Raw genomic sequence first — 25,010 nt, 5'->3', positions numbered from 1 at the left:
CCTTTTTTTTTTTTTTTTTTTTTTAAAGTTATGCAGAATAGGTCTATAGTACGTGTTCTGTATCCATGATAACTTTGTATCGTGAATCATGATTCTTTGTAATTCAGCGTTCCTTTCCAGCGGTGAGGTTGTGATACATGAGCCTAGGGTTCAATGTGAGGCCCAAGCAATATACTGAGAATCGAACCTGGGACCTTCACTCCAAAGGCGGGAACGTTGTTTTTTCTATTTTAGTGTAAGGATAGGTTTTAATAAGTATTATTATTATTATTATTATTATTATTATTATTATTATTATTATTATTATTTTGTTCATCATAAAAATAAGTGACAGCTGATCCATTTTCTTGAGCAAATTTTCGAAAAGATATCACACGTTCTAAGAACTTGTGTGGTTAATATTTTTTTACTATTAGTATCACTATTATATGTTCCATTTAATCATACATACACTGCAGAACAACCAGTGGCTATAGACAGTGGAACTATGTTCGTAGAAGTATAAAGTGACTGATTTTTGGCTTATCTGTGGTTGAACGTTTATTTGTTTGTTTTCAAAATTAAATTTATTATTACTGTTACTAGTTTTACTTGGATAGCACATTCGCAAGTTTGACTTGAAGTGGATGTGTTAAAAAGTCTTACTATCTTTGATACACTTTTGTAATACATCAAATACAAATGCGTTATTACTATACGACTAGTAGTTTTCAACCTTTTTGTTATTTACGAATTATCGAAAGGTAGATAAACATTTTGCTTATTAAGAAGACAAAAAAGAAAGTTTTTATTTACCTAAAGCGCCTTGCATATAAAAGGTCAAATCGGTGGAGACCTGTGCAACTATTTTGCGGGGACACACTTTGGACGAGAGAGAGCTCATTCGTGGCTAAGCGGTTAGCGTACGCGCCTTTGGCGTGGAAGACTGGTTCGATTCCCGGTTGGAACTCATGTGGTTCAGATTCCACGCTAATCAGTAGGTCCACGTCTCATATAGTCGCGCTGCTGAATGAGACGTTTAGACGAGAGTTTGAAAAGTTCTTGCCTATTTATTATTTCGAATAATTCACATGAGAAAAATTAATCAAAAGTGTTCTTCAAATATAAACCCCAGTTGTGGTTTCGAATTCCACTTTAAGCTTCAGATCCCGTATCGGATTTGATTCTGAAAACTAATATTATACCCTGTTATATGTTTAGTATGCAACCCACCATGACTGACAGTAATGGTGGTTTCATACGGCGTAGGATAAGTTCAAAATATTTACATTTTTAGTTGGGGATAATCCTAATTATAACTTACTTTGCATAAGGAAATAGCAAGAGTAACTTTCAGTTTCATCTATGAAGCAATTATGTGCATTTCTTGAGTTAAAATAGTGGTAAACTTTCATAATAACAACACTGGTGGATCATATTCAGTTTATATGCACGTATAAGTAAACTGAATCCCCATAGAAATACCAGTACTTAGAATCCGTTATTGATAAATGAGTCAATCTGAGTTCTGTGCTATTGCTGTTGCTTCATATTTATGCTTACCAATTTAATCTCAGTTCATGCTAAATTTTGTGGTAATCAAGCGCTATGAGCATGAGTGTTGTTAGGAGGTCCGCAACTAGAGGGGGCTAGGGGAACCTGGTCCCCCATAACTTTTCGTGGCCTCCCTAGACCTTAACACAAAATGCTATTATTAATACGAAAAACACAATTTAGTTATGTCTAAGAGAGTTTTTATTGACTTGGTTCCCTAACATATTCATGGCCTCCTCAAACCTCTGTGGCTGGTTGCGGGCTTGGTTGTTATGATACTCAAGTTTTATTTTTTTCTTTCCACTGATTATTTATCATAATCTTGTATAATCTGAAAGGAAAAAAATAAACATAATCGTGGCGCGTTTAGCTAAATATTTATTTCAATTTTATTTTTGTTAGTATGAGGTAAAGTACATTTTGGAATAGTGGCTTCATTGAAGACAGATCTACATGACTTTCTTTAATTTGTGAGGCGTTGTCATTTGACAATCGTGAAAGACACAAACTCAGAGAATAGATTATATAATTTGGCAGTTGTTTTTAAAAGTTCATCTCACATTTATAGCATGTATAAAAATTTAGTCGGAATCGCGAAGCCTAGGGCAGAGTTTCTCAACTTTGGGGAGGGGGGGGCGAACGAAGGTAAAAAGATAAATGTAATTAGAATTTAGTAGCGAAAAAACATTTTGCTAGACATTTTTATGTCCATTAAACAAAATTTTAAACAGTTGTTAAAAATATTGAATAGAAGAGAAATGGAACTGAGAAAACACTGCATATTGAAATACAAGAAAAATACAAATAGAGGCACAGTAAAAAAAAAAAAATTAAAATAGAATTCAATACGAAGACTATGCACACACATATATAACTGTAAGTGATAAGCAGAACTAAGCAAGAAGCTTATTACAAACCTAAAATTACTTATGAGGGTCGATGGCAAGATGATGTGATAGAAAAGGTCGTCATATTATGTAAAATAGGTTGAAGAAGCCTGGCCTAGGGGAAAGAGACTTGTGGATGGAGCAAGAATAAAGTGGGAAAGTAATATGAAGCATAATCCTACAAGGATTGGTAATAAAAATCTAGAGTGGATTGTCATCTTAGTAGATCAATAAGTTTTGTTTCTGCGACGATGAATCTGCGAGTTCCGTAAACCGTATCTAGTTCCTACAGTACAAGGGGGCCCAAATTATGTACTTGATGTTTGACTGACTGTAATATTTGTAATTCTGGATATAAAAGTTTCGATATGGCAACACTGTGGATATTAATGACCTGTGGTAGCAGCAAGATGGAGCACCGCCATACTGTGCCATATCAGTGCGTGAACGAAACATTCCCGAACCGCTGGATCTGTCGGCGTGGGTCTGTAGAGCTAGCTCGATCCCTCTATTAGCCACCACCTGATTTCTTTTATGGGGTGTTTTTAAGTGTATCAAGATAACATATGCAATTTGGCCGAACTACGGAAAGCTATCAGAGAAGAATTCCATAGGATACCAGTACGAGTCTGTCAAGCTACTTGTTACAACGTTGCTCTTCGTCTCCAGGCACGTTATTAGTTTCTTTACCACAGTCTTTGAAACATCACATTCATAATTATGGGTCACCCTGTATATACAAGTTATTATGTCGTAAATTATCTGTTGATGTAAATTTTGACAGTTATGAACAATCAGTAACGGCAGTTATGACAGTTAAGGGCTAACACATAGTTTGCCCTACGTATGAGTATAAATTTTGATAGTCTTTCCTCAAGAAAAACCTTTGAAATTGCAGTACATACGAGTACTTGCAATAGATGTTGGGATTCAAATAATAATTCCATTAAAAATGAGGAAAGTGGAAAGTTTAAAGCCTAATCGCTTTAAATTTAATGCCACTAGTGTTTTATCGTCAGCTAGCTTTAAAAGGTAATGTTGGCGATGGCATGTGGATTGTGTGTATAAACCGGTTTATCCTCTCCATACATGGAAGTGTGCATGTGTGTATATATATGTGTGTGCAGTTTTGATTTCCGATTGTTCCAGTCGGTTGTGGTCATTTGAAGGGCGTCTTTCTCAAGAACTGGTTGTAATGTGAATATTCATTTAAAAAAAGAAATTCAGCTAAAAGTATAAAGACGCTCTTTTATAGAATACGACTTCTTCGCTGTTCGTCTTCGTTGTTCAAGGAGTAACATAGTGTTTTGAAGTTTTGGAAATCACAGGATTCATTTTCCTTGAGATTCCTTTGATTTCAAATTTATTAAATTTATTTTTTTTTGAATTAAAAAAAATAAAGCGAAGTGATATATATGTAAGCGACATAAACAGCCCACGAATGGATTGCTTAGTAGACTGGATTTGAGCATCTCTTCCCAATATTGAATCTATATGAAACAGTGCGTATGTCTTCAAGTAAGATCCGTCTAAATACGAGGTCCGTTGAATAAGTCTTAGTAGAAAAAGATCAAAAAAAAATCTTTTGGGTCGATTTTTCAAAATTTTTCAACATAATCTTGCGGTCCCAGTTCCATTAAAATTACTTTAATAATCACAAACTTATCACGATAATTATTTCAATAAATTAAACTATCTATGTTACTTTTAAACTTTGTATGTCCTTAATACTAATCATTCATTTTGCAGAAATTAAAAATACACTTCAATCACTTACGACTTCCTCACTTCTTATACCTTTAACAGCATAAATAAAACAAGTTTAAACAAGTCTGGCCACAAGATTTGTTATCATAAGGTACCGGACTATTTTCGTTGTTGCCCTAAAACTAAGTGCACACAAACGTTATCGTTGCAATCTCCATCTCCTTTTAGCTTAATACATTTTCCTCAGCGTTTCTTTCGCTTTTTTAAGCCGTCCAAAAAAAGTAGGATTTCGGAAGGTCTTCAAAATAGGTATTGCTCGGACGATGACCTCGTTTGACGTGAATAGTTTTCCGTCGAGTCATTTTTTCAAGTTTCGAAACAATAAAAGTCATTGGGGCCAAATTTGGTGAATATGGTGAATGTAATAATTCGAATTTTAATTCCATAATTTTCGCCATCGGAACTTCGCAGTTCTGGTGCACCCGTGGATTTCTTGATGGAAGGGATTTTTTTGTTTTGTCAAATGAGGACGTCTTCTTTTGATTTCTTCTCTCAACCGGTGCAATAACGACGCATACGTAACACTCTCCATGTATCGTTTTTCTTTCTTGTTTCCAAGTAACTAATGTAGATGATTCCGAGGATATATGAGACATGGACCTAGTAGCTAACGTGGGATGTAAACGACATAAGCTCCTGCCGGGAATCAAACCGACTCTCCCACGCCAAAGGTGTGTACACTACACTCTTAGCCACGGGGAAGCTCGTGAAGTGGTCAGCGAGTAGATTCCGAATACCTATTTATCTGGGTTTCTAGACCAAAATTCGATAAATCTTAATTTAAATTTATTTCTAATTGCCTCCTGATGCTGTATTCACATCTAACAACGAAAATAAAAACTGTCCCTTTTTCCTTTCTATTTTCAAGTTTTTTTTTGTCGTTTTAGGCATCTAAGATATGAATTTTTAGTGCCTATACATCCGATGCCTACTTATCAAATTGACGGAATACCGTTGCATTAAAAATACACATGGAATTCTTAGAGTTGAAATTGTGAAGCTTTGGGGAAAGAGTCCTTTGGATGGACAAAGAAAGTGTTAGGAGAGAGTTATACAGACGAATCTTAGGGAAATTGTATGAAATAAAAATCTGGGTTTGATTGATTTATTACAGGATAAAATATATTGGTGGACTTTTGATTCTACGTATGAGGATGAACCTTTAATTTTAAGTTGTGTAGTGGGTGAGTTATATAAAAATTCTAGCCCCAAAATAGAACGGATTGTAATTTTTGCACGCGTCCTATGCCTTATGAAACCCACATAACAGTCAGTCATATTGGGTTGCATACCAACTGCTTCCTTGTCATTTTATTTTACCATTTCCGTACTCAGAGTTATTTACATTCAAAATAGCAAACAGTACATGCACAATAGTAGAAGTTTTTATTTATTATCCTACGATAAAACTCTTTTGGTATGTCAGAAGTAGCATTAAGAATTCGATATCGTCTAAAGCCTTTTCTCTGTAAGGAAGTAAAATTCACAGTTTCGGCGAAATTTTTAAGTTCGTTACTCTGAGCTTACGCCTCATTGGTTAGAGAAGGCATAATAAATCCCAGTGCAGTAGTGATCGAATCGGCGGAGTGGAAGTTTAGGATGGGGTGGGTAGAAGAGCACTGAAAAAAATCCACGTGTGTGATTTACATCACAAATTTTTATTTTCTGTAACAGATAAGAGTGAGTGGTATATCAGTGAGGCATCCTACTTCCATTAACCTTTCTACCCAAAGAATTAGACTTACATATCCAATCCAACAGCAACGTTAAGCTTGTGTATATTTAGCCTAGCAAGAAAAAAAACTTACGGTTGATTAATGTACAATGTCTATCGCATGTCCTGGTTAAAATATATTATATAAAGCCTCACTCAACGAAACTAAATTTTATTCATTCTTTCTTTTTTCTTTTTTTTTTTTTTGTTCCTTCAGAATCGAAAATTCGAAGTAATTTTTTCTTTGTGTTTCTTTTCAGCAAAGACTCTCTGGAAATATTGCTACATTGCATGCTCGTAAGCAATAAAGTTAACGCTAAAACCGAGAACTTTGTGCAATGCCTGTATGTTTTACTGTGCAGATATTATTCGTAGCCAGCATGAAGTGTGGAGTGAGATTTGCCATTAGAGTGCAATCGTTTTAGCATATATGTATGGCATAAGCTGTGTTATGTGCGTAACCTCATTTATCTGCGAAGTTATTCTTTTTTTCTGTGTTTTTTCGGCTATAAATACATTAGAACAATCATGTTTCCCCAGAATGTGAAATTGGTTTCCTACTGTTCACACGAGAATGCAAAAATAAAATTCACATCCTTATTGTTCCGTTTCGTCTCAGCTATTGATGTTCATCTGTTTTGCTATTGCCTCTTTTGTCTTAATCTTGCTATAGATAAAAACATATTGGGTTTAAATTTTATTTCTTTAATTACTAATTTCCGGAGTGATACATATTGTGTACGCTCGAGGTATGAAAACTCATTAATATAATTTATTATGAGTTGTATAGTGGAACATATATGGAGTAACAAGGATCAGGTACAACTGCTAGTTATTTTAGACAGAGGATATAATGTACAGTCTTGTTTATTCATCGACTAGCTAAAATACCCATTCTATGCATGAGGGCTGTATTTGGAAGTCAACGCGTGTGGCAGTATCACCATTTATCTCAGCGACCGCGAAAACTATGGATTTGATACTAATATAAGTAATTTTGTATTATTTTTACATGTCTCTGTAACCTCCCCCCACAAACACTCACAGGTAACCCCCCCCGGCCCCCATACAATGGTAGCTGAATTTGAATGTCATCACTAATTAAAGTGTCACCATTGATCTCAGCGAGCACGAAAACTATGGGTTTGACACTAATATCGGTCGTTTTGGTTCGTGGCTAAGCGGTTAGCGTACGCGCCTTTGGCGTGGGAGACCCAGATTCGATTCCCGGTGGGAGCTCATGTAGTTCAGATTCCACATTAATCAGTAGGTCCCGTCTCCTATAGTCTCGCTGCTGAAAGGGACGTTAAACTCAAAATCAACTCAACTCCTTAACGGTCATTTTGGATTATTTTTATATGTCTTGGTGTCCTCCCCGGTGAACCCCGGCCCGCAGCTGAATGGGGTGAATTTGGAAGTTAATGCGATTGAAGTTTCACCATTGATCTCAGCGACCGCGAAAACTGAATTCGACACCGATATCGGTCATTTTCTACTACTTTTACATGTCCCTGTAAACGCCTCCCCTGGTTCGAATTTTGAAAAGAAAAATGTTCCGTCTTGGTCTGGGGTCTGGAGCAAGGTACCCGTAATCAAAATTTGTTAACTCTCGGTCCACTCATCTGGTCCCCACGCCGCCCACAGAGACACAAACAAACTATTTTATTTATATTAGATGACTTAAAAAAAAAAAGTTCGAATTTTCTTCGCCCAAGTGAGATGCTGATTTCGAGACGAAGTATTAACATTTTCTACTTATGGTTGGGAAAATCTGTCCCTTTTAAATAGAAAGGATTAGTCAAAAATTATGATCACCGAGCAGTATGTATGTATTTTTAAGGAAATTCTTAGCCTGCTGGTACGGTTGAACATTCTAAGCCATTAGCTTACCAAGAGTCAGATTAGTCGGTCGCAGGTTCAAGTCTGTTAATGTATGGATTTTAGTATTGTGGTTTCATCATTCATTTTATTATTACCATTCATTTTTTTAAAAACATTAAGAAATTTCGTTTACCAAAAACTCCTTTATATATTTACTCTGCGCGTGTGTCCGTCCAAAACACACAAGATCTCTACAGCTATGTAATGAATCACTATCGATTTTGACTCGGATGTAGAAGGTCAATACGTAGTTTGGAACAGAGTTTGTTGATGGAGGTAATATATCCAGTTGATCCCAAGATATTGAAAAAAAAAAAAAAAACTGCTTCACATTATAAAAATTAGTCGTCCCTTTCAAGTATGCAACCATAATACACTCAGTGCAAGTTTGGTTGCATACCTCCCAGTCGTAAATTAACCGGTTTCGTTAGTAGTCAGTCACCCCTTGCTATGTATGCAACCATAAAATCATGAGTACAAGTTTGGTTGCATACCTCCCAGTCGTAAATGAACTTTTTTCTCAATGAATTGTTTTCGCCCTTGACAAACAAAACTATTTCACTTATTGTATACCGTGACACTGCTAGTTTGCTGTACATTTAAAGGAAGCACCATGGGACGTAAGACTAAAAAAAATAAAATAAAATAAAATAAATGCGTTCTTTAATATAAAGACAAAGAGCCGTAGTTGATTATGTGGCCTTGTGATCCAGCTTTCTTGGAGACATGTGTGGTGGGAAACAGTCGGTTCTGCTATCTTTATAATCAATCGTATTAAAATACGCATGCTTTCTATGCACTTTGTTAAGCGAAGATACTACTGGACGAGCAGAGTAGATGTTTAGAAGCCTCAATTCGCAATTAAGAGATTCTTCGTTCAAAATCTTGCGGCCAATCATTTTGACGGATACATATTTTTCTCAAGATGTTACTTTAAATCCCACCAGGCGAATGCTCAGATAATACCTTTCAATATAGACCGTGGTTGACTCGACTTTCCTCCAGAAAACTTTGTTTTTTTTTTATCATTAATTGTTTCTTGTGCAGAAGTGTTCACAGCTCTGTTATGAAACTTTCATAAATTAACAAGCTACTAAATAAAAATTTAATGCAATTTCTTTTCACTCTATTTTTTATGTATCAAAATTAAACTCTACATAATAAAATGCTTAGGGTAAATAATGAATGCTATTAGATGTTTCAGCCATCTGTATATGAAAATGCTAGGTTTTGATGTTTGTGGTCAAGAAAAGTTTATATGTTTGTGGCTAGTTCTTTTAACAGTGATATCTCAGAAAACACTAGCTCTGGAAAGATGCCGTTTTCACTGATCAATTGCAAATTTTGTGTACATTGTTCAGTTCTAATTGAATATTTTAATAAATGACCGTTATTTCTTTACTACATTTTTTGGAGTACACTGAAAATATTGAAATTTTAAAAAGTAAACATCATATCCTATGAGTTATACATTCCAACACCACACATTTGTATACGGGGTTAGTATATCTCTCCGGCGTTTGTTTCATGGCCAAATGATAATGAAAAAAAACGAAGGTTAACCATTTCTGCAGTCTAAGGTGAATGTTTATTGTTTGGAGTGTTTTGCCCAATGAACATGTATCACTGACATTATAATTAATTGTAAATAAAATGAAATCTTTGAGTTTTACGTCCCACGATTATGCCGGCAAGGTTAAAGGAGACGGTGATTATGAGAAATAAATGAAATGGTGGAATGAAGAAAGTGGGAGGAAAGGCAGAACCCCGAGGAAACGCACGCACATGGTGTTTGTACACCACAAAGTTCACCTGCCGGGTACTGGGATCGAACCCGCGACCTCATTGCTTATTACATATTTTCTGCAAGAAGAAAGAAAACTGTTCATACATGAATTAGATACTTCAAATCGGAAGTAGTTTCAGATCTTGCAAACGGTGCGTGATATTGAAAAAAATAATCGAAAAATTTCCCCTTTATGATACCGATTTTTATCAAGACATCCTTCACTTGTGTCTGTAAAAGGACATGTATTACAAATGTTGTGAGGAATGACAAGGAGATTCGTGCTCATATGTGAATGATGCGCTGTGTAGAGAACGCAGGTTTAGCTAGTTTTAAAGTAATCTTTCTAAAGGTTATGAACGATCAAATGATTACTCTTTCCCGTAACTGGCTCAAGTGGCTGTGATTGAGAAAGTACAGGCCTGATATTGTCGGCTCTCATGTTACTCGTTAAAACGCATGCTTGTGAATTAAATAAATGGGTAAGTGGCGTTTTTTCTCAACATGGTAAAAGTGAAAGAAAAAGAAATCGAAGTGATAAGTTTATTTACATTTTATCAAACTCTTGAAGCTACTATGTATTCGGTACTTGTAAACATTTTCTTTTGCTTTTTTGGTAAGTGGAACGGGATAGGAAGGAGATACAAAAAACATATATATAGCTGCATTGGCGTCTTAGTTTCGGGATCAATAAGGACAGTAACCTATTGTCGTAATAGACAAACATGCGCTTGCTTCTTTTATTTACCCCATCAGTACCAGAAATGATATGTGAAGAGTGTATTGTATATAACAGGGAAGAATGGAAAAACTTCGTTATGACCCTATTTGAAGATAGAAGATATTATATGTAAGGGTATATGGTATAGTGCGTTTACTCAATAGAAGTGCAGTTCAGCAAATTTCTTTCAAGTTTTCCTATTCTGATTTTTACATCATCATCTCTTCCTCCCTCCAAATCTCTTTTGACCACATTTATGGGGTTGGAACGTCTTAACACCCACTGTGTCTGTTCTTTCTTCCCAATACTGTGGCTAATATGGAACAGTTGTCAGGCAATGTACGAGCAAGGAAGCTTCTCTTGGAAACAGGAAATCGAATACTAACTTAAGGTTAGTGTAAAGGGACAAGTTTTGCCGATAGATGTCACTAATCTCTTCATATCTTTCCCATGTATTTTTTACCTTTCACGAAAATTTACAATTTCTTACACAAATTTCAACCTAGAGACCTCAAATTTTTAGAGAAGAAACTTCGTAAGCTATTAAAGGGAACAATCCGTGCCGATTTTTTATTTAGAATTTTCTTCATTGTTGAAACAGTTCGATTGTTGAAGCTTTGGATATCCATTTTAACAATCAAATCATTTCAACAATGAAGAAAATTCTAAATAAAATATCGGCACGGATTATTGCCTTCGATAGATTATGAAGTTGCTTTTCTAAAAATTTGAAGTCTGTAGGTTGAAATTTGTAAGAGAAATCGTGAATTTTCGTGAAAGATAAAAAATACATGGGAGACACACGAAGACTGTAGTGCCATCTATCGGCAAAACTTGTCCCTTTAAACCAACTTTAAGGGTCTTCACTAGAGCGAAATTAAACTACTGCTAATTTTAGAGGTTTTCTGTAATATTTTTAAAACAAATGCAAATATTCCAAAAACAGAAACGTAGTGAAGTAGACAATACGATTTTGCATGTGATAACTTTACCACAATTCACCTATCTGCTTTTGGTATACCTCTATTTACAGAAACCGCAAAAAATGTTAAATCTATCTACAGTTGCAAATCGAAAGCTGATAGATGAGTTGTGATAACGGTATCACATGCAAAATCGTATTTCCTAGTTCACTACGTTTCTGCTTTTCGAATATTGTTATTTGCTTTCAAGATATTACAGAAAAAAAAACTAATTAAAATTACCAGTAGTTTAATTTCGCTGTAGTGAAGACCCTTAAAGGACAGTATTTGAAACTGTGACAACTAAGACGTTGAGTTGACAGGCGGCTGTCAATTGTTTGAAATAGTCTGGTTCGCCATTTAATTACCGAGGGTATTTTCCGCAAAATACCTCGGACAATAACTTATTTATGACACGAGCCACTACTACATCCTTTATGAAGGCAGCATTCTTTACAAACTTCACTTCGGTTGAAAGAACGAACTATAAAATGTATTGTAGAAGAAAAACTAGGAAGAGGAAGAAGAGGAGCCAGACCTAGCCATTTTGAAATCGGATCTTATTTGGGCTCAGACTCACTATATTCAATGTGACTTGCGATCATTAATCTTAATGGGGTTTACGTTATCTCTGGCTCGCTCTCCAGTATAGAGTTTTCGCCTAGTGCTTGAGTCCAAGAGCCGGGATCGCGAGTTCGGACTTCTCTGAATAACCAAGTTCGGAGTTCAGTCTTCCAATTACGTAACAAAGACGACAATTACAATCGTGTCGCTGTATGACTCGTCCTACAGTCATATAGCAAACACTACAATTACAGCGGGAGAGTCACACGGGTAAAATATTTTCCATCATACACTCCAAGGATCTTATAAAATAGAGGATCTGCCCTTACAACAAAATCCTGAAGCCATACGTCACAGTTTCGCCACCCCTACTCTGCCCACTCCGCCCAATAGGATCGCAATGTTTTGAGCCAACAATCATGGCGGAAACGAAAGTAGCCAATCAGACGTGCCGATGCTCGATTGTTTTTTGGCTTCATCGATTTAATAAAATGAAGATACATATGGGCAGATCCTCTATTTATAACATCCTTGATACACTCCCATTCTCTGCTATCGAACCAGGGATTCCTCAAAACAATAAATGAGCTTTACGGGTGTGCTCCGTACCCCCCCCCCAGCTGATTGGCGTGTTCGAACGGCATATAACTAGATGTTACGAGTACGAATCCCGTTCAGGCTAATGATGTTAATGTATCCTTTCATTATTCATTTCTTATTGTCTCTTTTAGCCTAAAAGACAATCGTGCGACGTAAAACAAAAAAAATACACACCATTAATAAAACTAGAAACAAAACCAGTACATTTCTGTGTATCGCTTAGCTCAGTAAATGCCATACACTTCACATTTCATATTCTTAATTTGTATACGTACATGAGGGTAGGAGAGAGAATTGGACTCGGTTCATGTTTAAGTTTTCATTCTGAACGGTCCTGGCGACATGACTGCTCGGAAACGCTAAGTTAAGCAAGCCCTGTATATCTTTTTTTTTTCCTTAAAAAAAAAAGTCAAAAGTAATTCTGTATGATTATTCTAGAATCGTACATCTTTGGCAGCAAGGTCTAATACAATAATTTTATGATACTTTCTTTTAGTATGTTGCAACACTGCTTCACGTCTCACGATGTAAAATTGTGAGGCGTGGTAATTGTTGTAACATTTCTGACAGGACTTGGGGTCGTTGTCTTTTTTAATTGTTGTTCTGCATGTGTCTGTATATTGTACCTTTAACCGACAAAATAATCTAGGAAACTTTAATAAAAGAAGGGTTAGACTAAGCTGCTACTGTTATTTTTTCTTTTCCGTGCTTTCCTGGACAAGTAAATTGAGACGATGTAAATTTCTTGAGAATTTTACTGCACTTGATACAGTGAAAAGGGAAGCCGGTGGACTGGAGTTCTCTCAACAGACTCCACCCCTCTGGACAAAGTTGGCCGACGCCTACTGCCAAAAGAGGTAAACACACTGCGAGAAAACATCTTGTGACGCCCAAACACTTACATCATTGCTGATTCACAGTTGAGATTTCCTTTTCTTCACTTTCTGGCTGGATTAATTAAAATTCTTCACAAAATGGCGACCGGAAACTATATGATAACGCGAAGTAACCCGCTCCGGAGCGTACTGCTTGAGAATATCTTTCTCTCTCGCTGTCTTTTTTTCTGATTTCCATACCATCACGTAACATGCATAGCTTAGCACTCGATTGCGCTTTCGGGATCAGCTGTTTGTCTACCACGATTCTCTTGTGAACTGCACAACAACACACAGATGCGGCTTTCAGTCGTGGCGGAGGAGTCGAGTTGAGGGGCTCGTGAGGAACAATACGAAGCCATATAAGGTGTGCGACTGTAAACCAGGTGAATCTGCCTCCAACACACCTTGTGGATGTCCACATGAATCACGATCCCCCCACCTGTGTTCAGTATACTGTGTATATGACCTTCGGTTAGTAAGTGCCGGCCGGCAAAGTCCCCAACTTTTCATACTTAAAAAAAAAATCAGAAATGAATAACTTTTTGATTGACAGCTATGTGAGTTCTGATGAATCTTGTGTGACGTCACGAGTGTTAGTGTTCTCTCAGATAAGCACTGCGCGAGATCGGTTGGTTTATTTTTGTTGTTGATATAACTTGGAACGGCCCCAAGGATATTCCTCTCTCCTCTCGTATTCCCCTTTGTGGATAACCAATTAACATTTACGAGTCGGAAACACTGCGTTCCGCGCGTTGGCTCCTTTCTCGCAGTGCTGAATAGTGTGTTGAGGTGGGAGTGTAGTGCTGCAGGTTGTAGGTGGTAAAAGAATCTTCGGCGACATGCAAGTAACATGGCTAAGTGATAGTCGGCCAAAAGCTTGGAAGGTTTCTGGAGTGTGTTAGATTTTTCCAGAATGAAAAGAAGGACTTGCAAATATTCTAGGTGATAGTGTCTGTGTGTTAGTGTGAATGTGTCCAGTATGTCGATGTATCGTTTTGTGAAGGGTTCCGCTTTTAAAAGTGGCTCTCGATTATTTGTGCAGGCTACTCGGGAAGGCAATGATCGCGACGATGTTGCTGACGGTTCGGACGTCGTTGCTGACGACGACGAAGAAATGGACCTGCAAGCAGTGTATACGCAAAGACGACTCAGCACAGAAGTGCGGGGTTCGAGCCAGGAAAGCACCAAAACAGCACGTCGCGGGTCCACAAAATCCGTGACGACACGTATTGTCAAGAAGACAACAACGTTAACACGTGGAGAACAGCGGACAGTAACCGAAAGTGTGATCCGGAGTTCTTCGGGAGTACCGGAAACTCGGACTGTAACCGAACGTGTGATCCGTGGATCGCCTTGGGGCTGGGAAGATAGGGAGGCAGCAACCCAAACACCTCCTCCACCACAGCGTGCGGTTGCCACAACAACAGACGCTTATAATCAACACGAAAATGCATACTACGTAACGAAACGTCAAAAGGTATGTAACAAGTGCGTAAGTCGGCTTTGACCAATACTAGTTACAAAACGATACATAAATATTCGGTATGATCCTAGTATTGAATTTCCAGTGATCACTATGATCCTATAGCGAAAAAATATGTTCTTCGACTTTTAAAATTGAAGCATAGCTAATTTATTCGATATGATTAAAGATTTGGAATTCGAAATAACCCTGAAATTGTAGATGCTTTTGCTCTGATAACTTAATTTTTATTTTGTTATAAACCATTTGCATTCGGATATGGGTATTTCTTAGAAACCATTTGCATTTGGATATGGTACAGCATTCACAGGAAGTTTTTTTTTTTTTTTTTTTTTTTAGTCCGAGTAGGTTAAAATTTTTTTTAAAAAAAGTTCATATAAGATTATATAAAGGATTCTACTGACACATACTTTGTGGTGGACAAACACCGTGTGCGTGAGTTTTCTCAGGGTTCTCCCGTTTCCTCACACTTTCTTGATCCCACAATTTCCTTCATTTCTCATCATCACCGTCTCCTTTAGCCTAACCAGCATAACCGTGGGACATAAAACTTAAAAGATTTCATTTCATTTTCCACTGACACATTGATATGGTTGAAGTAAAAATATACATTAAACTGTGTCCAGGCGATACATGTAAATGCAAAATCCGTAAACGCATTTATGGCTTAATGGTGAGAATAAATGCACTAAATAATACATTTAAAGAAATTAAATTTTATGGTTAATTTAGATTCATTTCTGTGTTTGTCACATTTTTTAATCCAGATTTTTCTTGTTATGATGTAAGGAGAAATCAAGGGCGCCGTTTCTGTTTAACTGGAGGAAGGAGCATTCAGGTTTGTCATATATCCTCTAACAAGTTATCAATTAGAATTTTAATACAAATACGTTGGCTCAAGCAAACTTCAGGGGGAATGACGCCTTCGTCTCCCCAGGATCAGCGCCCATAGTAGAAACCAGTTTTTCAATAATTTTTCGATGTCGGCTTGGCTCACCGGTAGAGCATATATTTGGAATAAGGAATCATGCTCTTAAGCGTAGGCTCGGTTCACATGTGCATTTGCCACGGTTTAACATCAGTGACAGCTGTGGGATTTGCGAGATCCTGGGCGTTTAAAGAGAAAATTTTCAGAGAATATATTTTGTGTATTGTATCTATTTTCAGCAATATTTAGACAATAAAAAAGTGCCATTTGTAATACTTTACAGATTTGCTGTGTCGTGGTGGCTCAGTGGTAGAGCGTTCACCTCTGGTGCATGGGTTCCTTAGTTCGACCCCAGCTAGCATCAAGTGAGCTTTGTGGTGGACAAACCGTGTGCGTGGGTTTTCTCGGGTTTCTCCCGTTTCCTCTCACTTCCTTCATTCCACCATTTCTTTCATTTGTCATCATTACAGTCTCCTTTAGCCTAGCCGGCATAACTGTGGGACGTAAAACTTAGAGATTTCATTTCATTTTTACAGATTTGCCCTTGTATGATTGAGGGAGTAGTGTCGTTTGGAGATTTGCGTAAGGGGAGGCAAGATTCTCCACAAATACATATAGTTTCACGTTTTTTTTTTTATTACGAGTCACTAGAAAAAATGTATCACTGAAACTGAGGATGATGACGATTGCACCGTCTCCCCCTTAACGACGCCCCTATGTTAAGCCTTATGGGGAAGGGGCGCCATTGATAAATCGGATCTCTCCAGTCTTTTTCCCATCAATAATTTCATATTTACTGATCGGCATTCGTCAATTTTTACTTAAACAGCATATTTTGGTTCATTCGTTTCCTTATTTTGTAATATCCGTTAGAAAATTGGTGCTTTTTTTTATTATTATTATTATGTAAGATACGCACTATTGAACAGCTAATTCGTACATCAGAAATTAGAAGTACGCAACATGCACAAAAATACCTTAAATAACACTTATTGTTCTACCATACAACAAATTTGCTTTTGTAAAGATTCCAGCGAGCATTTTTTTAAACTTCAGTTGTATGTACATAAAGAAACAATGGCTTCTTGCTCAGTGCTAACAGGTGTTGAAATTCATTAACAATGCAAAAGAATATGCAATAAAATATGCAAATATGTCTTGTTCTTCCATTGTGAAAGAATGTAAATGTCACTGGAGAGGCAAAAGAAAGAAGATATATGCTTTTTTTTTCTCTCTCTCTCTCTCTCTCTGAAAAGTATGTCCCATAATTTGAATAAGTTCTCATAAATGTAAATAAAGTTTTAAGATCTTCATAAGAGATTTGTTAACTTCTGTACATTCGTAAGTATTATAGCAACGTCTCTTCGTGTTCAAGCCGCTGACGTGAGTGCTTCCGTTTGAAATAAAAGGAGAAATCTTTCAGTTTAAAGTTCGACGATTATGCTAGAGACCTGCATGGGCGAATTTTTCGGCCTGAGCCCAATCCAGCCCGAATGTACCTAGGTCCAGCCCAGACCGGGCCCGAAAAATTTTGGAGATTTTGGGCCCGGCCCGGCCCGATAAGTTTTTTAAAATTCTTGGCCCAAGCCCGGCGCGGGCCCGATAAAGTTTAAAAGTTTCATTTTGTAATATTTTTCACGGGCACACTTCTTCAACGTTTGCCTTTATTCTAATTATCATTTAACGAAAGCCAATAATTATTTAAAGAATTGCAATTAATCGGCCCCAGCCCAGCCCAACCTGAAGAGAAATCAGTGTCGGCCCGGCCCAAAGAAATAAGAGTCGGCCCGCCCAAGCCCGGCCCGTGCAGGTCTCTAGATTATGCTTTTTTTTAAGGCTAAGGGAGATTATAATTAAGGCAAGTGATGATGATGGAAGAATTGTGGAATGAAAAAGTGGGAGGAAACGGGAGTACCCCGAGAAAACTCAAACTTACTTGGCCGGGGATCAAACTAGGGACCGCACGCACCTGAAGTAAGCACTCTACCACTGAGCCACCGTGTCCCCTTAATTAGAAAAAGCATTGGTAAAATGAAAATGTTAGAGGAAATGGATGAACGTTTCTTCAGGTTTGCAGGATTTTTTTTTTTTTTTTTTTGTGAATCAGGAAAACTATACCGAAATTTATCTACTCATTATGAAGTTAGTGATAAATTTGATGTTTGCCGTACACAATAAATATATAAATATTAGCATAACAAGACTTTTCCTGAAAAAGAACATTTGCTCGTTGTGAAGGTATTCGCGCAATTAGAATATTCTTGGAACTCTCAAAGGAAGATAATCCAAATGTTGATAGTTACATAGGGAGGATCAGTTAAAATCTAACACAAAAGCATTCCAATTCGCGGAAACACTTATACGACGTTTGAACAGTTTGCATTAGCATGTTTGTTCAAAACTAACGCCCTTGGACAAGTGATGCGGCAGGGGACCACACCAAAATAAGTTGCTTAATATTGATGTGTAGTCTCAAGAAAAACTAGAAAGAAAAAAACGTTCCACAATTCCAAAATTACAGACTCTATCCATAATGCGCGTACCGACACACACCATTAAGTGACGTCATTGTTAAATGCATTCGACAAGAAAGTGCATTCCCAAATAAGTAGGGCTTTGCATGAGACACCATTTTCCTTTAGTATGTAGATTAGGTGAACCGGATGTCGCATGTGTAGCAGCTACTTTCTTCCTGTAGTCGTCCGTCAACGCAGCGTGATTATTAAATAATTAAAAAAGGTCTTGATAAGTACTTATTATTATGACGTTAGCTAATTGTGTAATGTGTACTCGTTTCATTTTAATAATGCTTTAGTTTTCGGTACGTAATAAACATGTAGAAAAGCCAGAAGAACTGGCTGGATCGTGTTGCACTATGATTCGTATCTGAAAGTTAGTGAAAAAAAAAAAAAAAAAAGACCAGATGGTTCCACCCAGCGGACAAGAACTCAACTCAGGCATGCAGAACGAGATTCGCAATGTATGCAAAACAATAATTAACGTATTCTCCCTTAGGGTTCGCAAAAGAAGACACCTTAGCTTTGAAAATATACAAAAGTTTTTGTTTATTTTGTGTGTGGTAAGGGAAAGGGGAAGCGCTTATCTTTTATAGAAAGCATGTTAATATATATTAGGGCTTTTGAAGAGTACACAGATTTCATTTCCGGCGGGGCAAGAGGAAGTAGCCTTTTTCAACGTGGGAATTTACACTCACCTGTTACGTAGAGGCGGATACGCAGTGGCCAGGTGGGAAGACTATGAAGAGATCCAGATCACTATAACCTATCTGGTTGAGAAAGATTGTTTTCACACAACGAAGCTACGCCCTGCTAATGGCTTTACAAGTGTCACGAAATTATCTTGCATTGGTTAAAAAAAAAGTAATGAGTTAATTAGCTAGTTGATGTTCTATAATGCCCCCCCCCCATTCATTGAATTTTCAGTTCTGGTTATCTTAGTGCTTTCATGTCTTTCTTGCATCTGTCCCAGCTTCAATTCTTGGCTGAGCGGAGAAAATTTCCTGTTCACCTATGTACAGCGTTGTTCAAAATGATTTGGAAAAAACAGTGGCGGCTCTAGCCCGGGGCCGGTAGCCTAGACCACCCATTTTTTTTTTTGAGTGACAAAAATAATTTCAGCTATAATTTATGTATATTTTTAAAAGTTTACAGTAAATTCATGAAATAAATATCATAGTCTGCCTCACCCCCGAGTTATCTTCTAGATTCGCCACTGAAAAAACTGTTTTAATCAGCCATTGGGATGCAACAGATATGTACTTTCTTTGGCTAATTAAAGATTTTTTTATTATTATTATTAAGAGCTAAAGTATTACAATTTCATTCGTATGGATGTCAGATTATGGCCTTAAGCAAGAAAGGTGACTAGATCGTGCATTGGTGGACTATGCCATGGAGAACAGAAACTGAAATTCTCGTAAGAAACACTGGCGTCTCTGGCATGTAAAATTTTGGGGGGGTACTACCTAGCTCAACCTGTTTATCATCTTCGATTTCATTTGTTACCTTTCTGCTTACCTTCACGGACCCCCTAAGGTATATCAAGAACTCGATTACAATCGTTTCACAGCCTGAATATTATATTCCAAATAAATGTAATTATTATTATTTATATGCTATTCTGTCGTCAGTAAATAAATTAAATTATAATAAAATATTAAATATTTTGTACTTCAAAATATTGGAGGGGACGCGTCTCCCTCGTCCCCCTGTCAGAGACGCCCGTGGTAAGGAAAGATATGAGAGTAATATGTTTATGTACAATGTTATATTCAAGTTAGTCTTTGAAACAACATATACACGATTATGGGCCACCCTGTATATTAGGAATGATTTGGCTGTAAAACCAGTTGATTTCACGGAATGAAATAAGCATAAGTACGTGCTTATCTCTTAAAAAAGAAATTGACAATCTGTAATTTTTGTTGACTTGTAAACAATAGAATTCTAAGTGCTAAGAAGCACAGTCACTTTTTTTTAGTTAGTGATTTCAAATCTTGTAAGTTGATTTATTAAACTCTTTTATCGAAGTAATAAAAATAAAAAGCAAATATCACGGTATTTTGATACTGATAAAGCAGGTATGTTAGTAATAAAAACAGCTTAGAGCTGTATTGTTTGATTCTGATGGGAATATATATTATAATGTGTTAAATAAAATATAATTTTCTCACCATAGGTAACAAAAAAAAAAAAAAATAGCTGATAAGCTACCACTTAAAGAAGTGAGTGTAACGACCTTTAGAGCTTTGCATTTGCTCGGCCTATGGTGTCACATCTTATTTCAGGCTTTGAAAAGCCTAAATTCCAAATTGCACATTTTCTACCTTAAGGAATTTCGAGATATGGCCATCTTAATTTAACAATTGCAACTCCAATTTTTTGCTTTGCCTTTTTTCTTTACTTGTATGGGTAATATTTAAAAACACTCAAACACGTCTTTAATTATCTGAAATGGGAAGTCCGATTATCTGAAGGGTATATACATATGGAGATACTTCCGTTTTGCTATAATATATTGCCACCCATATTTTCCCCTTCCCCATCAAATTTCCAAAAATCCTTCCTTAGTGAGTACATAACAGATTATATGTACTGTAAAAAAATCAAATTTCTAGCATAAGCATTTTGACCTTGGCGGATATGAATCAGTGAGTCAGGATTCCTCTTTTATAGAGAGAGATTAAGCTCACGCTTTCTCGTCCCGGCGCTTATTAACCTGACTAGGGTCCAGCTTGCCAAGAGCTCGCGCTCATTAAATTTATTGGGGCTCGCTCTGTTTCGAACTCTCATACCCTATCCACTGGTATTGCCCATATGACGAATAATTTCTCCTCTTGTCTCGAAAACGAGACAACAAGTACTTCCCTGAGTTCTAGACGAGAAGTACTTCCCTGAGTTCTAGACGAGAAGTACTTCCCTGAGTTCTAGACGAGAAGTACTTCCCTGAGTTCTAGACGAGAAGTACTTCCCTGAGTTCTAGACGAGAAGTACTTCCCTGAGTTCTAGACGAGAAGTACTTCCCTGAGTTCTAGACGAGAAGTACTTCCCTGAGTTCTAGACGAGAAGTACTTCCCTGAGTTCTAGACGAGGAAGTAGGCTATTTCTCTAAATTCTAGACGAGGAAGTAGGCTATTTCTCTAAATTCTAGACGAGGAAGTAGGCTATTTCTCTAAATTCTAGACGAGGAAGTAGGCTATTTCTCAATTCTAGACGAGGAAGTAGGCTATTTCTCTAAATTCTAGACGAGGAAGTAGGCTATTTCTCTAAATTCTAGACGAGGAAGTAGGCTATTTCTCTAAATTCGAGACGAAACGAGAAACATGAAATTTTTTGTCTCGCTTTGTGACGGGACGAAGAATTTCGAGTATTAGATCTCAAACACTGTTCTAGTATTACGTCATTTGATAAAGGAATTGTACGAACACAACGAAGAACATTTATCAACGTTTAAAGATGCACAAGTCTATGCAGAACACCTATATTTTTCAAGTCCTCGTCTGGAGACAAATTGCACTATATGGCAACGTCGCAGATAAACAACAATAGAGTAGATCTATCTACCAATCCATCAAATAGTTACATCCATATTCTTTCCAGATGACAAAGTCAATAGAACGTTGACACTAGCACCATCTATTATCGTAATAATCGATGTATGTGCTTGATAGATTCTTAGAGCAATGCTAATGATTTCAAGCTAATCTGCGACGTTGCCACATAGTGATTGCCCATAGTGGCCGAAGGAGGCCCCGAAGGGTATACCGTTACATAGCATTTTCGTTTTATTTTGATCTTTTAGAATAATGCTCGGTTGTCCATGGGCGCCAGTTTTAAAATATCCTAAAGATATATCATATGAAACTTACGGACAGCAATTACCCCTTCCGTACATCACCCCCCCCCTAAACGACGCTCTTTTGAAACAGAAACACAAGTAATACATGTTGAGACAAAGGGTAAAAGCTCTCTTACGCTCTCTTCAATTATTATAGTTTATTCTAAATAATTTTTTGTTGCTTTTTTTTACAATTTACACTACACATACAAAAAGTAATAAACCATCATTATTAATTATTATTTTGTTTTGTAAGCGCAAATTAAGCGTGAAGCCATAATTTCCGTGTTTCCCTTTCCCCTTAGCTACTATGCCTGTACTCCAATGATTTTCCCTTCCGTATTGTCTTTTGCCTTTTGAGAATAATAGATTGTTCCATGTGCTTAGCACCGATACTCTTGTGAATTGCTCTGTGAAAATCGTATAAAAAAGCCCAGCTGTACTGTTCATAATACAATTCGTTACATCTGATACAACGTGTGTTTAAGCAACAAATTTAGTGCCTAGCGTTATGGAAACTTTCCCTTTCGCGATGATATGCGACGTGTTTTGAAATCAACGACAACTTTTATTTATTTTTTTTTCGTGGTTTTAGAAGTAAACAATATACAATTAATGGAATTTGTGTAGTTCTTATACTTGTATCGTTTGTTCTTTTTTTAACAAAAGAAAAACACATTAATTTCTTTTGTTTATTGTGTACTCAGATAGATGCTTGTAAAGGCCTGTGACTTTTTCACTACGAATTCTTCCGTTCACTCATATTTCTGTTTTTTTTTTTTTTTTTTAAGAGTTGTTAGCAGGTAAACATATCGGATCTGTTCAGACGTGCATCCAGTGGCGGATATAGAAAGTAAAAACGGGGAAGCAGCCGGAATATTATAAACTTGCAAAAATATATAAATCATAGCTTAGATTACTTCTGTCACTGAAGAAACTGGGACTGGCGAGCCCCCCGGCCCCTTACTAGATCCATCACTGCGCGCATCGAGATTTTTTTTTTTGTTTGTTCAAAAAACGGGGTCGTCGAATACTACAAGACATCACGTCTATATTGTACTAAACCGGTGTAATTCTACACCCGAAAAGACTGTAAGTAATTGTTAAGTAAAACTATCTATATTCTCAGAAAAAGATTGTTTTTATAATAAAAGAAAGAGTATAGATGAAAAATAAGATCAAATCTTTATGTTACATCAGTAATTCCTCTGCTAAACAAGTATAGTTCTATTAAGAAAACGTATAAATCTATTTTTTTGGGGGGAGGAGGAGGAGAAGGGCCGTGATGGCACAGTGGTAGAGCGTTCACCTGTGGTACAACGGATCCTTCGTTCGATCCCAGCTCGCACCAAGTGAGCTTTGTGGTGAACAGACATCATTTGCGTGGATTTTTTTTGGAGTATCCCATTTCCTCCCAGTTTCTTCATTCCTTCATTTCATTCATTGCTCATAATCGCAGTCTCCTTTAGTTTAGCCGTCATATCTGTGGGACGTAAAACTTAATTTCATTTTTTGGGGAGGTCTCGACCCAGTGGACACCCTTGTGGGCGCGTCTCTGGATCTGTTTATTTCTTCTTTTCAAAATATTAAAGGAACATGACTTTTTCTGCTAATTTTAGTGTATGTATTGGAAACTACTGAATATTTTTAGATGCTTTTAGTTCTGTTCTGGGTCATTGCCTATACCTACGACCAGCAGCAGCATTTCAGGTTTTGCTCTTTTACTGGGCGCGGGTGGGGGTGATAGACTCTCTGAAAGAAGAATTTCACGTCTTTCAAAAGCTGCAGTACCTACTGACCTGTTGGAAATAGTCAATCTCTGAGGAAGTAATCCAAGAATAGCTCGTATACTTTTCGTTCACGAGGTTCCATGTTCGCTTCCTGATGGTTGAGATTCCACTTTCAATTGTATAGCGTCAATACTGAAAAAGAATGTGCATGTAAATCAACTAACCAACTGGCGTTTGGCAAACCATAGCCCTCCATCTAAGAGAATTGGATTTTCCTTAAGGTTGGTTTAAAAGGACAAGTTTTGTCGATAGATGTCACTATAGTTATCGTATATCTCTCATGTATTTTTTACCTTTCACGAAAACTCACGATTTCTCTTACAAATTTCAAATTACAGACTTCAAATTTTTAGAGAAGGAACTCCATAACCTACGAAGGCAACAATCGTACCGATTTTTTTATTTAGAATTTTCTTCGTTGTTGAAATGGCTTAATTGTTGAAATTAGATGTCCAAATCTTTAACAATATACTATTTCAACAATGGAGAAAATTCTAAATAAAAAATTAGTTTGAAAAAGTCTGTAGTTTGAAATTTGTAAGAGAAATCGTGAACTTTCGTGAAAGGTAAAAAATACATGACAGAGATACGGAGATTTTAGTGACATCTATCGGCAAAACTTGTCCCTTTAAACCAATCTTAACGTTTCTTCCAACACACTTAAAAAAAAAAAATCACATATTTTGTAATTGTTTATGTAGCAGTTGCAAAACAATGCAACCAATTCTGTGGAAATGGAGAGTAGTACACCTTTTTCCAACCTAAATTGACTTTTGTTTCTTAATGTACACCAACCAAATGAACAGAACTACTTCGTGGAAAACAATGCTTTGCAACTTGTACTGCACAGTAGAATGCGTTTGCTTGTGATGTGAATTGTCGGAAAGTGTTAGCGGTGGTTGAACCTGTTGTGAAAGATAATATGTTCTCATTGTGGCAGATAACACCGTGGGAGAGTAAGCTAAACTTCACACTTAAAAGAAACTTGTCCCAAGAACTTCGTATATAGCTTCAGTTGCTGAGGGCAACAAACTACCCTGTTTCTGCTTCGTGTCTGTGTGCGCGTTGCATTTCAAACAGCTAATACCAAAGGACAAACATTTTATGTAGACATTAGGTAGAGACTTAGTTATAGACTTCGTGACTGATTTTGTTGCTG

The 25,010-nt window shown here is 36.9% G+C and overlaps 1 protein-coding gene across 20 annotated transcripts in view; it reads left to right on the top strand.

Annotated features, from left to right (window-relative positions):
* The window catches only part of shot (dystonin-like protein short stop), a 620,212-nt gene that overhangs the window by 321,441 nt on the left and 273,761 nt on the right, over window positions 1-25,010 (top strand). Inside the window, exon 1 of one of the 20 annotated variants that reach the window (XM_081739896.1) lies at window positions 14,059-14,770. The exons of the other annotated variants lie outside the window; for them this stretch is intronic. Coding sequence (XP_081596022.1) covers window positions 14,273-14,770 — 498 coding nt within the window. The 5' untranslated portion in view covers window positions 14,059-14,272. Of the gene's footprint in view, window positions 1-14,058; window positions 14,771-25,010 lie in introns of those variants that run through there. 20 annotated transcript variants of the gene reach the window in all.

This window comes from Thermobia domestica, chromosome 2, assembly GCF_964235325.1.
Source record: "Thermobia domestica chromosome 2, izTheDome1.hap1.1, whole genome shotgun sequence".
In the NCBI taxonomy this organism is placed as follows: Eukaryota; Metazoa; Arthropoda; class Insecta; order Zygentoma; family Lepismatidae; genus Thermobia; species Thermobia domestica.
Note: the sequence above shows the minus strand (reverse complement) of the source record. Positions and strands in the feature narration are given on the sequence as shown.